A 14,831-nucleotide genomic window follows, 5' to 3' on the forward strand; every position below is an offset into this window, starting at 1 on the left:
ATTAATGTAAAGACAAAGGGGCTGGCTATCACCACATATGAGCTGAATGTAGTGATTGAAACTGGAGAAGTGCAGTGGTAAGTTTTGTCGGATTGAATCATTTTGTTTTTAAAAACTGGATTGTGCTGCCATCTAGTGATTTTTCTTAGACATTATTATACTTTGTGTTTTGCACATTCCATCAGGAATGTTGCCTAGTTGTACTTTCAAGAAACTCTTGGGCTAATACTGCCTTGTACAGTCTGCATTGATTTTAAGTCATTTTCACAATCTGTTTCTATCTTAGTTCAGCACACATACCCATACCCAGTTAAACGGGAATTTGCTGCTCAATAGGAACGTTTCTCCAATTAGAGCGTGACTTGTCTTAACTCCCCTGTATGGCTATGTCTAGATTGCCAAGGACCGTTGGCAAAAGATATGCAAATTGGGCAAGGCATTTGCATCTCTTCTGCCAACATTTCAGTTGAGAGAGGCTTTTCCCAACACTTTGCCCAACGACTTGAGGCCAAATGTCGGTAAAGCCCCCCTCTGCTGAGACATCCTTGTCTTCCTTATTCCACGACGAAGAAGGGATGTTGGCAGAATGCTTCTGAAGCAGGAGACTTCTGGGTTCCTATAGAAGCGTGCAGTTTACACATAGCCTATAGGTATGATGACTTGTGATTTATGGACTGATCCAAGAGCTTGTCTGCACAGTGAGCTATTCAGAACCAGCTAAGTGCGTGGGCACTGTTGTTTCAGCATGAGTGCCCTCTTCTGGTTTAGTATGCTCATTTTAAATGTATGTCCGGACATTCAGAAACAGATACTCAATTTTAAATTTAGACCTTATCTTATTTTGCAGTAATGGCTGTGTACGTGAGTCCTAAGATTTTGATTCTTGTGATTGTGAAGAAAACTGTTGGCTCTAAACCAACTGTAACATTTTCTTGAGTATGCATGCAGACAGCAGTGCGTCTTGTTATCCAGAATTAAATGACAAACTCTGAACATCATTACTGCTAATTAGAAACCTATTGGTGGATGTTTTAATGTTTTCAGTATCTACTGTTGTGCACACACATTACTATTGTTGGAAATCAACAGATTGTATGTAAGTACTCTGTGTAAATAGCTGAAAACAGTTAGACCTCTGCTGTGAGGTCCTGACTTAATAAACAAATCTAAGAGTTCTGAGCTGTCTAAAAACAAATTTATTTCTAATTCTGGTGCAACATCTTGGAGTTTATCCAGAGTAGGACAGCTCCATTTTTTAGTTGTTCAGAGAGTATTTATAAGAAAAGGTTAGTGTGTAAAACCACATGCTATCTAAGAAAATCAGATTTTACTAGATCTGTGTGATCTCAGACTGGTAGGTTGAATAGTAAGTTTTTTCAAGTCATGGAAGCTTTACTGCTTTGAGAAGTTAGACTACTTCCTTTGAATCAAGGTCTTTATATCTCCATAAAACCTTAAACAGCAGTACTTCTTAAAAATCATGTTATCAAGTTGAGACTGCCATGCCAAAGTTTAAGTGATTCAGTATTATTACATTCCTGACATTGTGTGGGATATTACAGTTGTGTAACAAGAATATTTTTCTTCTAACAAGAAGTTACTACTTCAATGACTAACTGAATTTGTCATAAAATAAGCTTAAAAGGCTCTTAAGTACATGGCTCATATCCTAGACAGATTTGCATTGTTACATTCCAAAGCTTCGTATGTAATTCATCTTGGTTTATTGGAAATTACAAGGCTCAGAGAGAAGAAACCCCATTAATTTAACATGCAGTTTTTGTTCTAGCAATACATACAACTATTTCCCCCACAATTTTGGTTATTGCCTTCTGTTAGTTGTTCAAACAAAATACACTCAGTTGTAAAGGGAACACTTGCAGCCTGTCTGAGGGAAATAACTTGCGCCTGTTCAATATGAACTTCCCCGTCATGCTAGCTCCTAAATTCTCAGAATGTGTGCATTGGAGTTCTCTGAGTGCAGTGCTGATATACTTAGATTTCACTGGAGGCTTAGAGGCTATTTACTAGTGTTCAGCCAGAACTATATGTGCCAAATTGTATGCTTTGTGAGCGGCTGGAAGCACATTTAAGTGAGATTTTGCAGGAATTTTAAGGTCTGTGTAGCTTGCACATGAAGAGGGGTTCTCCTGTTTAAGGAGTCAAGATGATGGAAAACATTTTGGAGCAAATGTAGAGAATGTAACTTTTTCATTGCTTAAGTACCAAAGTGCCTTTATAAGTAATTTGTGTACAGACACCAACAGAAGTAATGGTTGTTCTAAAGTATTTGAGGTCCTGTATCAAAAATTAGCACCAATTTTATCTTGGAATGAAGCTGTTTCTTCACTGTTCAGTGTTTATTGCTAGAGTAGGAATTCTGAGCCCCAAGACAAACTGCAGCTCATCTTAATCATCTGTTTGTATTCTTGGGCTTAAGGCCAGGTGTGCTGTTTTTAGTGACATGGCACTGATTGCTAAAGAAGTTGTCACATAGCACTGTTCACCCATGTGGATGCTATTCAGAGAAACTTACCTTTTTTTTTTTTTTTTTTTTTTTAAAAAAAAAAAACAAACACCTACCAAATACTGTTAGCCCTGATGCAGACAAGGTTCCTGCACCCAGAACTGTTTTAACCACTAATGTAACTTGAGTCTTGTTCTTTTTTTAGCAGGGTAATCAAACCTGTGCCAGAGCTGTGGCCCCCTCTCTGGTTTGAATACCGGACCCAGTGGGGATATATTGTTAAATATCCCCAGTGTAGGCTGGGCTTTCAGAGTCTGCACTTTTGTTGTCTTCATCAAAAAAGCAAATAGGATGTTGGGAATTATTAGAAAATAAGACACAAAATATTTTACTGCCCCTTTATAAAACTATGGTATGCCCACATCTTGAATACTGTGTACATATGTGGTCTCCTCACTTCAAAAATATATATATTTTGGCATTAGAAAAGGTTCAGAAAAGGGCAAGTAAAATAAGGGGTTTGGAACGGGTCCCATATGAGGACAGGTTAAAGAGACTGGGACTTTTGAGTTTAGAAAAGAGGAGACTGGGTGGGGTGGGGGGTGGGATATGATAGCGTTTTATAAAGTCCATGAGCAGTGTGGAGGCGGTGAATAAAGAACAGTTACTTATTCCCATAATATAAGAACTAGAGGACACCAAATAAAATTAATGGGTAGCAGGTTTAAAACCAATAAAGTTCTTTTTCACACAGCACACAACCAGTGGAACTCCTTGCCAGAGGAGGCTATGAAGGCTAGGACTGTAAGAGAGTTCAAAGAAGAGCTAGATAAATTCATGGAGGTTAGGTCCATAAAAGGCTATTAGCCCAGGGGGTAGGAATGGTGTCCCTGGCCTCTGTCTGTCAGAGGCTGGAGATAGAGGGCAGGAGACAAATTGCTTGAATGTTGTCTTTGGTCCACCCTCTCTGGAGCACCTGGCACTGGCCACTGTTGGCAGACAGGATGCTGGGCTAGGTGGACCTTTGGTCTGACCCAGTAATGGCTGTTCTTATGTTCATCTTTGAAAAAGAGAACTTGACTGGTGTTCTTGAGAGCACCATTATTAACATTTCTGATTTCTTGTCTGGAGGCGTGTTTGCTCTTTTCTCCTTCTCTGGCTACCTCCTTGCTTTAGCTCATTTCTGCATGTTTTGTTAGTGAAACTTGCTGGTATTTTGCTTCTTGAAGAGCTGATCTTTTATAAAACAGATTTTTTTTGTAAAATACAAGATTACCTACATATTAACTGGAGCAAAAGATAACAGTGTAGTCAAGATGGTTAACAAGAATTCTTCCAAAGGTGAAGTGTCAAGATATTCCTTTCTAAATAAGTGGCTCTTGGGCATTGATAGACTGGAGGCCTTAATTAGTAAAAGCTTCAACTAATAGTAACCACTGCCATTGTAAATTGCAGTGGTTTTGCAAAGCATAGAAAAAGTACCATATTGTTAGTGTTGCTTCTGAAGAAACTAGTGATGTTTTAAATCTCCAAGTTATCTTATTTTGCCTCACCTTGCTTATGGTCAGGTAGGGAAAGTAGCTTGCACATACTTCAGCAGCCTCAAATGCATGTGGGAAACAAAAGAAAACTCTAAAAATGCAGACTTAGAGACGTGAAAGATAATAATAGTACTGGCTTTCTATGTATTTGATGGTACATTTTCTATTACGAGATTGGCGGGACTAGAATACAAAAGACTCATTCAGGGCACATATAGGGAATAGCTGATGGAGACTACTTGAGGATAGAGTGTAGTCAGATTTTCAGTTTCTTCCCCAATATATATGTTATATTTGTGATGTTCTGGTTTATAGTGCAAAATGATGGCAGGAGAGGAGAACCTCCCATTTAAAAAAAAAATTGCAGATGCTATGTCTACTTTCTTCATGACATCTGGCGCTCTCTGCTCTTTGTGCATGTTCTCTTATTCTGTGCTACTTTTTTTTGAAGTTGTCGTTTGGATTTTCTCTGTGCTGCTTTTCTCATATGAATTACTAGTCAAATCTCACTTTTGTGATACCATTACTCGTAGTAACTATAAGAAGATTCAGTGGCTTCTCGAGTTACGGATTTAATTAGTGCTATGATTTTTTCATCCCTTCACAGGAAATGACTAGACCGTTGCTGTTCCTATCATTTTTTTCTACTGATATTCTCATGGTTATTTTATGCCATAAATCATAACTGAATTCTCAGTGATTCTTCTGAAGTGCAAGTTTTTGTGGTTAACTTGTTTCCTGCTGATAGAGAACAAAGCTTTGAGAATTGCTTTTTTTGATAGTTTTGACTGGGAGAGATGATGATTTCCTGTAGAATTTCTATTAGTCAGATCTTAAATATGTGGTTGAAGCTTGTCTAAACTGCCAAACTTGAAGCAGCATCAAGTTTTATGCCTCAGATCTGGAATAGCAATATTTTAGTAATTTCAAGAACTTTAAAAGATACTGATGTATTTGGTCATCTATATTTTTATTACTACAAGCAGGGCCCACCCCTTTGTGGCAGTTACCTTGCTGGAAGTTCTCTGGCCTTGGAGGATCTGGACAGGGCCAGGGGCAGCCCAGCAACCCTGGTCCCGGGGACTCTGTCACAGCATAGAACTCTACCAGCAGCTCCAGCCCCGGGGACCCATCTGGGGCTAGGGGGTAACCCGGCAGCCTCGGAGCTGGAAGCCAGCAGGGGTGGAGAACTCTGATGGCAACTCTGGGTCCAGGGGAACCCCAGGGCTGGGACCTGGCAGGGGGTGTCGAGCTCCACCAGCAGCTCTAGCCTCAGGGACCTGGCTGGGATGGGATGGACAGACGGGTGCCTCTACTTTTTATAATTGTATAAATTTGTATAGTTAAAAGTGGCATTGCCACTTTTACAAAATTTTAGTCTAACTTTCCTTTAAGTTAGCTGTAACTTGAAAAATGTGACCTGACATAGTTTGAGTCCAGTGACCATGACTGCTGCTTGCTTTGCTGAACAGCTGCAAAGTGAAATTAAGACCATGAGGGAAGTGGAGTGACCTGTCCAGTGCAGCAGTTCTACCATAGCATAGATGCATTTTTCTGCAGTATTTGCATCTGAGTTTGTTCTTGTTAAATTCCTTTGTTTATAGAGTAAAAATCTCTTACACATAAGTGTTTGAAAATTAAAAATATTGCTTAATTCTTGCTAGTGCTTTTCATATCTTTACTTTTGCAGTGATATTTTTTTTTTAAATCAAAGGCAGTTTTGAGTTGGCTTTAAAATAGAAATTGAATTAACTAGATTAAATTCTGAATTTATCCTGTAGATGGAAGATGGACACTCCCTCTTTGACTACAACGTTGGGCTGAATGACATTGTTCAATTACTTGTAAGACAGAGCCCAGCTATGCTTCCTAATGTTAACAAAGAGAAGGACTCGGAACTCTCAGATACAGACTCTGGCTGTGGCTCAGGCCAGAGTGAGTCTGATAAGAACTCAAACAATGGTGAAGGTGCAATAGAGCTGGAGTGTCAGCCTAGTACAGTGGCACAGGCTGACTGGGTTGATCCAGGATTTGGACTCTATAAGGTGAGTGTACTTTATATTTCTTTGTCTGGAACCAAGTATTAGATAGAAATAAACAGTAAAACATCTTTCTGAAACTACCGTGCAAAACTGATGGCTTAGAACAGTTATCTTTTATGAACATTTTATAGTGGCATTTTATAGGTTTGAGTATTTGTGTCCTGTCCCCCTGCCTCCCCGTATCAGTCCAATACAGACAATAACCATCTTCGCAGGCTGTCCTAAATGATTTACCAACAGCATTTATTCCTGAAACATCATTGTGTGCTCGATGACGCACAAGACAAATATTAAGAGAATTCCTGACCCTGCCTCAGAGAGATGTCAGGATGTGCTATGGGACCATCAAGCGAGTTCAAACATAGATTATTAAAAGTGACCAGTTATCTTTCCCCAAAAACTAAGGCCTGTAGAGCAGTCGTGGGCAACCTGTTGGCCACATGCTTCCTTCAGGGTAATCCTGTGCCAGGCTGGAAGACATATTGCTGATGTTGACTATGACAAGCATATCCTCCCCTCCCCCTCTATCTTCAGTAGCCATGGTTCGCCATTCCCAGCCAATGACAGCAGCAGGAAGCTGAGGCCAGCACATCTGCATGGCCTGTGCTGCTCCCTGGCCAGGAATGGCAAACGGTGGCTTCTGGAAGCTGTACGGGGCTTGCCTGCAGATGGTCAACATCAGCATGTCCCGTGGCCAACCAGTGGATTACCTTGATGGGCTGCAGGCTGTCCATCACTGATGGTGGTTTAACTGAGCTTTAATTTTATTTCTCCAAAATAAATTTTTAGTTCCATATCTTGCTTTGTTTAGATCAATGAGTTTGTAGATGCCCGGGATATGAACATGGGAGCATGGTTTGAAGCCCAGATTGTAAATGTGACCAGGAAAGAGAAGGCAGCAAATGAGTCAACAGACAGTGATACAGAATCTGAACCTCAATCAACTACTGCTGAAGAAGACATCATATATCATGTGAAATATGAAGAGTGAGTTATGGCTAATGAAGGTCATTTTGAATGAGAGAGATTCCTGATGTTGGAGAGTTTGATCAAGTAGAGAAGCAAGATGTTTGGTTGGGTCTGCGCTAGAAAGCTTTATCAGCACTTCTAAATTGATAGGAGTATGGAGGAAGTCATAACTCTAGACAATCTAGCTATACTGTCAAAAAAAAACAAAACCTGGTATAGTGTCATCCATTTGGAGAGCTTTTTAATAACGCTGCTTCTCCACTGAGTGTTTTTGCCAGTTTAGTTCTACCAATATATCTATAACAATAAACCCTTTCATGTGTGAACAGGCTTAATACTGCCAGCTTGTCTGGCCTGTATGAACTATAAAATGGAAGGATAAGTGGTCAAGAGTGGAGGATAAGTGTAATTTCTGTTGACTAAATAAATAGCCAAAATATTAAATGGAATGCAGCACTAAGAATTTAGATGTGCCCTCTTCCAGCAGTGGATATGCTGGGAGGAGAGAAGAGATTTAACTTCTGAACAGTTTTTTATAATGTGTGGGCATAGACTGTCCTTAAAAATAGGTGGTTAAATATAACGTGAAAATACAACTTAGCATTTTTCCCCCTTCTTCCCCCCCCCCCCACCAAGCTACCCAGAGAATGGAGTTGTAGAGCTGAGCTCAAAAGATGTACGTGCTCGTGCACGCACTGTTTTGAAGTGGCACCAGCTAGAAGTAGGACAAGTGGTGATGGTCAACTATAATCCTGATGAGCCAAAAGAGAGAGGTTTTTGGTATGATGCAGAGATCTTGCAAAAACGGGAAACTAGAATGAACAAGGAGATGCATGCAAAGATACTGCTTGGGTAAGTGATCATGAAAATGAGGTGTAGAGTCACAAAATTATTTTTAAATGTTCTATTTGCAAGTGTTTTTATTTAATAGATTTTTGCTTGACATTATTGCCTTCAATGAAGAAACCAGTTACTTTCAACTTTTTAAAAAAAGTAACGTTGCTAGTACGACTAGCAAACTGAATGGAATGTAAAATTCTAAGTCTTAACCATTTGTTTTACTTGGTTCATTTGATCTGGACAGCTGTTAGACTATTAGAACAGTGAGTTCCACTTGCTAGATTTAATTCATGATCCCATATTTCATTATGCACATTAAGAAAGGTCTACAGGTAGAAAAATCTTCCTTAAGAACTTGGGAGGAAAAAGAAAGAACTCCCATTGTTTTCATTTTACAATAACTATTTATTTAGAAAAATACCATTGTGTACATTGCCACATTAAGCTTCATTTGACCAAGTCTTAATCTAGAAAATGAAGGTAGCTAAAGGTATCTGAGCATTTTGAACGTATACCTTTGAAAAAAAAAGTCTGTTTCTCTCTGTACTGCATTTTCTTCCATTATACTTTTTTTGACGTTCCAAGGTCAAAATAAGTAAAGTTAAAAGATTGTGTTCACACAGCACTGTGAAACAGCATTCTAATTTACAGCCACAGCATTGCAAAAGGATTGTTCACGTAACTTGATAATAACTGTGCTTTGTTCACACACATTTGTTTTATTCCTTGAAATTTGGGGTTGGAGTGGACAAAAGTCATTCACAGAGCTGGAGTTATTTTGGAGGAAAAGCCCTCTTATCTCGACTTTTCATACATGGCAATATGAACGCTCCACTTTTTTTTTTCCCCAGGGCCCTGCAAGTGTAGATAAGATCTCTGTGTATAGTGTGTTTTTTGTTTGTTTTATCTGGCAACATTCTGTGTGTATTTGATATTTATATCATTTGAATTTTAACAACTCCACACCGCAATGAGTCTTATCTACCCTTTTATTTTGTTTTTGGTCCCAGTTTTTAATTCGCATATTTTGGGCCAAATGTTTGTGGGCCTTATACTAAATTCAGTGACTGTGAAGTAATTTTTTGAATGCTGCACTTAATGCCATCATTTCAAGGAATGTTCTTGGGATGACTAGTCAGAACCTTGTTAACTTTTAAGGACATTAGAAAACTGAAAATGGAGGTCAAAAGGAGGCTCTGCTACCTCTTTTTAGCATAACAGTAGCTTTTAGCACCTGTAATTGTGTATTGTATTCATTAACACTTTCTAGAATAATAAACCTGCTCATCCTAGCAATGGCTTAATATATTGGCACATTTGAATGTTCTGTTTGGGACAGAAGTCAAAAAATTACGGTGCAAGAGGTGGTGCATACAGTCTCTGGAATGTGAAGGGAGAATCAGGGAGTCTGGTGTCAGGGTAAAGGTGGGTGCGCAAAACCCTTACATGTGGAAGCAGGTAATAAGGATTCACATAGAGACCCTTTTATGGGGAGGGAAGAATGGGGTTGGCAGGTGGGTAACGTGTTTGTGATTTAACCTTGATCAGTAAGGGTCTGTCAGCAGTTGCTCTGCAGCTTTGGGTGCCTTAAATGCTAATTCTGTTGTGGCTCAAGCCCTGACACTAACAACCAGCCTCTGAGCATGCAGGTCATACTCTTGCTTCCACCACTCAATTACTTTTTGAAGAGTGACCCACAAAACCTGCTTCAATCAAAGGTCTGAGTTAGCGTAGAATAAATGCAAAACACTTTTTTCCCTTAAATAGAAAGAGGCTTGAGTGATTCTAGCTATGGGGAGTAAAGATAGAATGGGTTAGAAATAGATAAAAATACATTTCTAAGGCAACATCTACATTGTAGCCCAGATCCACTGACAGTTGATTTAGTGGATCTAATGAAGACCTGCCAAATGGACCACAGATCACGCTCCTGACTGTTACTCCATTCCAGATGAGAAGAATAAGGGAAGACAGTGGGAGGGTTTCCCCATTGACCCCCCCCCCCCCGCTTCCACACACAGTATAGAGCCTGCAGTAACTCAGTTTAAGATACACTGACTCCAACTACGTTATTTGCGTTGCTGGAGTCGTATAGCTTAAATAGACTTTCTGTTGTAGTGTATATGTAGCCTAAGATGAAGAACCTAACTTCAGCAAGTTACAGTTTTTGCCTAAGCAGGTTCTCACCTCTGTATTCAGTTCCTAGAGACTTCAACCACTTTGGCTGAAGGGCCCCTTGACACTCTCAAGTGGTGGACCATTACATAGGAGAAAAAACGATCTTCTTATAGGCCAGGAAACCCATAAAACATATTTTGAAAAATAAGCCCATATGAAGTTTCTCTGTCCTGCTTATTATCACGATAGGTTTATATTTACCTTATGTGTGAACGTACTTTTGATGTCACTACCTGACAAGGCTGGTCCAAAATACATGTTGTTTTGACTTAAGGCACATTGTACTCCTCTTTTTATGTGGCATACATGTATTATTACTCGGTAATATTAATGAGGGATGAGTTGGGTTCCACCCACCCCCAGTGAGATGATGTATGCCACTTTTAAGGTATGTATCCTGGTAAGAGGTACTGACACAGAACTGTGATTCACCAATGGATCTTTGTCTCAGGGAGGGCAGGAGGCATACAGGTGATGGAAGTTTGCAGGGGGTAGGGAGGGTGGGTGGGAAATGGGGAATGGAAGATCTGGGAGAAATAGGCATATACAGGTTGAAACTCCCTCTCTCAGTAACATCCCTGGTCCAGCAGAACCACAGATGATTCTGAACCAGAGTGCGCATGGATGAGAGAATTGCAGCAGAGCCTTGCTGGTGGTAGGGGGCCCTGGCAGGAGTGAAGCCACTTAGACAGACAGGCTGGGAGCTGGCGGGGGCCAAGAGGGGAGCCCAGTTAGTAGGCTGGTGGTACCACCACTCAACCTCCACTCCCAGTTCAGCAAATCCCCTCATTTGGGACCACTCGGCTGCCAGACAAGAAAGGTACAACCTGTACATAGTCTTTGGTGTGGGGAACATGCAACCCATGGCATGGCAGAGAAAAAAGGGCACAGACCCCATAGGTGAGGAGGGTGGAATGGGAAGCATATAGACACTGGTGGACAAAACACTTGGTAGAAATTCTGGGAGTTCCTCAAAAAAGGGTGAACTCTTCTGAGCTGTAGGTTCAGATTCTTCCAAGTTCAGCTGAGCCCCTATATTTAACTGTGTTTAGGGGATATTAAACCCTTAATGAGTAAATTTATGGAGTGTGAAAAGGGATTCAGGTTGGTAGTAAAGGATTTTAAACATCAGGCAGGGCTGTCTTTTTGTTTTGTGTGTGGAATCTAGGTGAGACCCTGGTCCATGACTAGAGCACCTAAGTGTTATCTCAAATCAAATAAGGGGCAGGTGGAGACCAAGCTATAGGTGGTGTGCAATAGCCATGAATAGGTGATTGTGGAGCATTCAAAGTGAAGCTAGAGTGAAGAGGCTGTGTACTTGGGTTAGAAAGGGTTTTTTGGCCAGTGGCATAGAGGCTGTGAGGGTCAGGAATGTTCCAGGAGGGTGTGGGGGAAAAAGGCAGTTAAGGATGGTGAGGGAGCAGACTCTGGAGCCTAGGAAGAAATGAACAGCCAGGTAAACAAACCTTTTGTTTGTTAGTGAAGGTAGGGCAGTCTGGTTAAAAACCCTTTGGAATTAATTGATTAAAGTTCCTCTGCTGTTTAGAATAGGCATTAATGGCATGTTTTTAAAGAAATAAAGCAACATGGAACCCAAACACTTGAACTTAATTTTTAAAGACTTCTCTATATAGAGGTTTTGGATCACTGTAATGATAAAGTTGCTTTTTTTTATAGGAGTAATAGCGTGCGTGCGCACACGCACAGGAGATTTGTATTGTCCTTAACTATATCTGTTTCTCAATGTGTATAGCTGTCCAAAAATAGGGTATAGAGCTGCACTTAGTACTGTATTAGAGGGTTAGCTGTGTTAGTCTGTGTCTGCAAAAACAACAAGAAATCTTGTAGCACCCTATAGACTAACAGATTTTTTGGTGCATAAGTTTTTGTGGGCAAAGAGCCACTTTGTCAGATGCGTGCACAAAAGCTTATGCTCCAAACATCCGTTAGTGTATAGGGTCTCACAGAACTTCTCGGTTTTTTTATTTAGTATTGTGGTGCTCCTGTCCAGGTGCAGACTAAGGCAAACTATGCTATGTGTATGAGTACTATAGCACCATAGTCACAGAGAGGTAGCTGTGTTAATTTGTATCTTCACAAAACAAAAAAGCAGTAATGTAGCACCTCGAAGACTAACGACATAATTTATAGGTGATGCACTTTTGTGGGGATAGACCCACTTCTTCAGATCTGGTGTTGCCTCACTGACTATTAGACATCTGTTAATTGATCACCTTGTATGTGACCCAGAATGCTTCACTGAAATTACTTGTGATACAGGATACCTTGAACCTGTCTCCCAGTCTGCATTATGTAGTATATCTAGAGTAGTGAGTTTATTTTATTTTTTAAACTGATTTCTTAATTTTTTTTCCTGTAGGGATGCTGGTGATTCCTTGAATGACTGCAGAATTATCTTTGTGGATGAAATTTACAAAATTGAAGAACCTGGCAGTGCTAATCCAGCTATCAGCAACCCATTAAAAAGTAAGTTGTGGGTTTTTTTTCTTCTAAAATGTAGTCCTTAAATTTTATACTGCATCCTATAATTATGATGTTGGTATTTAAATTAATTTAATACCAAGAAAATTAATTTAAAAAGGGTTTTTTTTATGGTTGAGGCTTTTTGTCCATTTCAGCGTAGCTATTTTTTTTTTAATCTGAAGCAGCAATAATTTTGTGTGTTCCTAGGGCAGAGTGGACCAGTGTGTAAACATTGTAAAGACAACCCAAACAAGACCTGCAGGATGTGTGCCTGTCATGTTTGTGGAGGTAAACAGGATCCTGATAAACAGCTAATGTGTGATGAGTGTGACATGGCTTTCCACATCTACTGCCTCAACCCTCCTCTCAGTAACATACCGGATGATGAAGACTGGTAAGCCACGCACAGGCCTGTTCGGTGTTGTAACTTTAGGTGGCAGAAAGTGTAAGGCAGTGAGAGGCAAGTGGGCTGTATGGATGTCCCTCCACGTTATTTGGCTGCAAGATTGTTGTAATCAATCTCAGTATAGGGTGGTTTTTCTAATTGTGCTTGCATACGTACAATTTGTTGGGTGTGCCAATTGAATGCAGAGCTGCATTGGTGTCACAATGTTGTGTGTAATCAGGATGCACCTCCCTTCACATGCATGTCATTTTTGTAATATAGGAAAGGGGGGCACTATGAGGAAGAAATCTCTCAGAATCTGGCAACCCTGTGCACGCAACTGTAAACAAAATGTCTTATGTATTACATGTAGAACCACAATAGGCTGCATGTGGTCGTCGGTCTGCAGGTCGCTTGCCACTGTTATAATGCCTTGTGTGCGCACGCATAGGGTTTTATACATGTTTGTTATGCAAGACCCCATGAATGATATTAATCAATTTAAAGCTGAATTGTAGTTTATTTAGTTGTTAGCTCAAGTCAATTCTCATCCTTTTTAATAAAACACCTTCAGAGACATATGTGGAATTTTGGTCTGTCTGCTCAAAATTAGATTGACTTAGTGATGTCACTTAAGGAGAGGGGAAAAAGTCACTATGAGCACTGTACTTAGATCACCCAGAAACCCAGAACATATCTACACTCTGCTACTTGTAGCAAAAAGGCTGTGAACACTGTTTATCTGTACTTTTGTCAACAAAATACTTCCACCTCCTGCGGGGGTCGGGGGTTGCTTCACTTGCTGTAAACAAAGCAGCATTTACGTGTTGACTAGCTGCAGCAAAACTTGGTTGTTCCAGGGGTATTTTTTTTAGCATCTATGAATGACGAGTTTTGTGGATCAAGTTTAAGTATAGACATAGCTCATGTGGTTAAATGCAGGTAGGCTGACAGAATTTTCTGTTGACTAATGCCACCTTTTGGAGAGAGTGAGTAACAACATTGAAAACAATTTCTGTTGATGTGTTGTAGTTGTACTGCCATAGCAGAAGTATCATAGATAAACTTTTTGTGTGTAGTCAACCCTAAATGTAAATAATTGTTTCGATGTAACTTGTAGAAGAATTGGTGGCATAGCTGAATAAAACTTTACCGGCACTATTAAGTTGTACTGTCTCAGACTTGGGGGATGGATCTGTGAATTAGACTCTTCTGAGCTGTGGGTCACTTGCTGGAAATTGCAGGGCTTCTTTACAGAAACATGAAAACCAGGACTGTGATTCAGTTTAAAATCTAAAATGCATTTTAATAACAGAAAAGTCTTGAGCACCATAATGTGGTTTCATAAACCAGATTACTGTTTTTATAGGTACATTTCTTGAATGGTAGTTCTATGAACAGTGCTGATTTGTGGAAAGTAAAATAAGCAGGCACTTTGCTGCTGTTAGGACTAGCTAGTCCAGTTCAAAAATATGCAGTGTATATGTAACCAGATGGGGGCAGAAGAGGAGACTAGACCTTCTCTCCATGCTATATTGCTGTGGAGGTGCTAACTTATGTAATTTTGAAAGTAGCACATAGATATCTAATAAATGGTATTTTGTTAGTGCAATCTTTCCAGCTAATCTGATTTGTAGTCACTTCATTGATAGTGTGTGGGGAAGAGAATGTAGCTCTTTATTGACAGGGTGGGAATGAGCCAATTTATTTCACTACAGATTACAGTCTTAGGTAGAGCCTGTCTGGAGTGGAATCCGAGTGATGCCAGCTAGTTGACCAGTTATTACAGAACAAAGCAAGCAGCCCTGCAGCACCTTAAAGACTAACAATTTTATTATGTAATGAGCTTTCATGGGAGAGACCCACTTCAGATTCTGGAGCAGAACTGAGAGAAAAGTGAGAAATCAACTAAATATAAAAATTAA

At 40.0% G+C, this 14,831-nt stretch overlaps 1 protein-coding gene across 6 annotated transcripts in view; it reads left to right on the forward strand.

The window, feature by feature from the left end:
* The window catches only part of UHRF1 (ubiquitin like with PHD and ring finger domains 1), a 44,300-nt gene that overhangs the window by 16,495 nt on the left and 12,974 nt on the right, over nucleotides 1-14,831 (forward strand). For all 6 annotated transcript variants that reach the window (XM_074978648.1, XM_074978646.1, XM_074978649.1 and 3 more), the window contains 5 exons: nucleotides 5,790-6,053; nucleotides 6,862-7,037; nucleotides 7,656-7,871; nucleotides 12,418-12,524; nucleotides 12,729-12,915. In XM_074978648.1, coding sequence (XP_074834749.1) covers nucleotides 5,790-6,053; nucleotides 6,862-7,037; nucleotides 7,656-7,871; nucleotides 12,418-12,524; nucleotides 12,729-12,915 — 950 coding nt within the window. The remainder of the gene's footprint in view (nucleotides 1-5,789; nucleotides 6,054-6,861; nucleotides 7,038-7,655; nucleotides 7,872-12,417; nucleotides 12,525-12,728; nucleotides 12,916-14,831) is intronic.

This window comes from Carettochelys insculpta, chromosome 27 (genome assembly GCF_033958435.1).
Source record: "Carettochelys insculpta isolate YL-2023 chromosome 27, ASM3395843v1, whole genome shotgun sequence".
Classification (NCBI taxonomy): Eukaryota; Metazoa; Chordata; order Testudines; family Carettochelyidae; genus Carettochelys; species Carettochelys insculpta.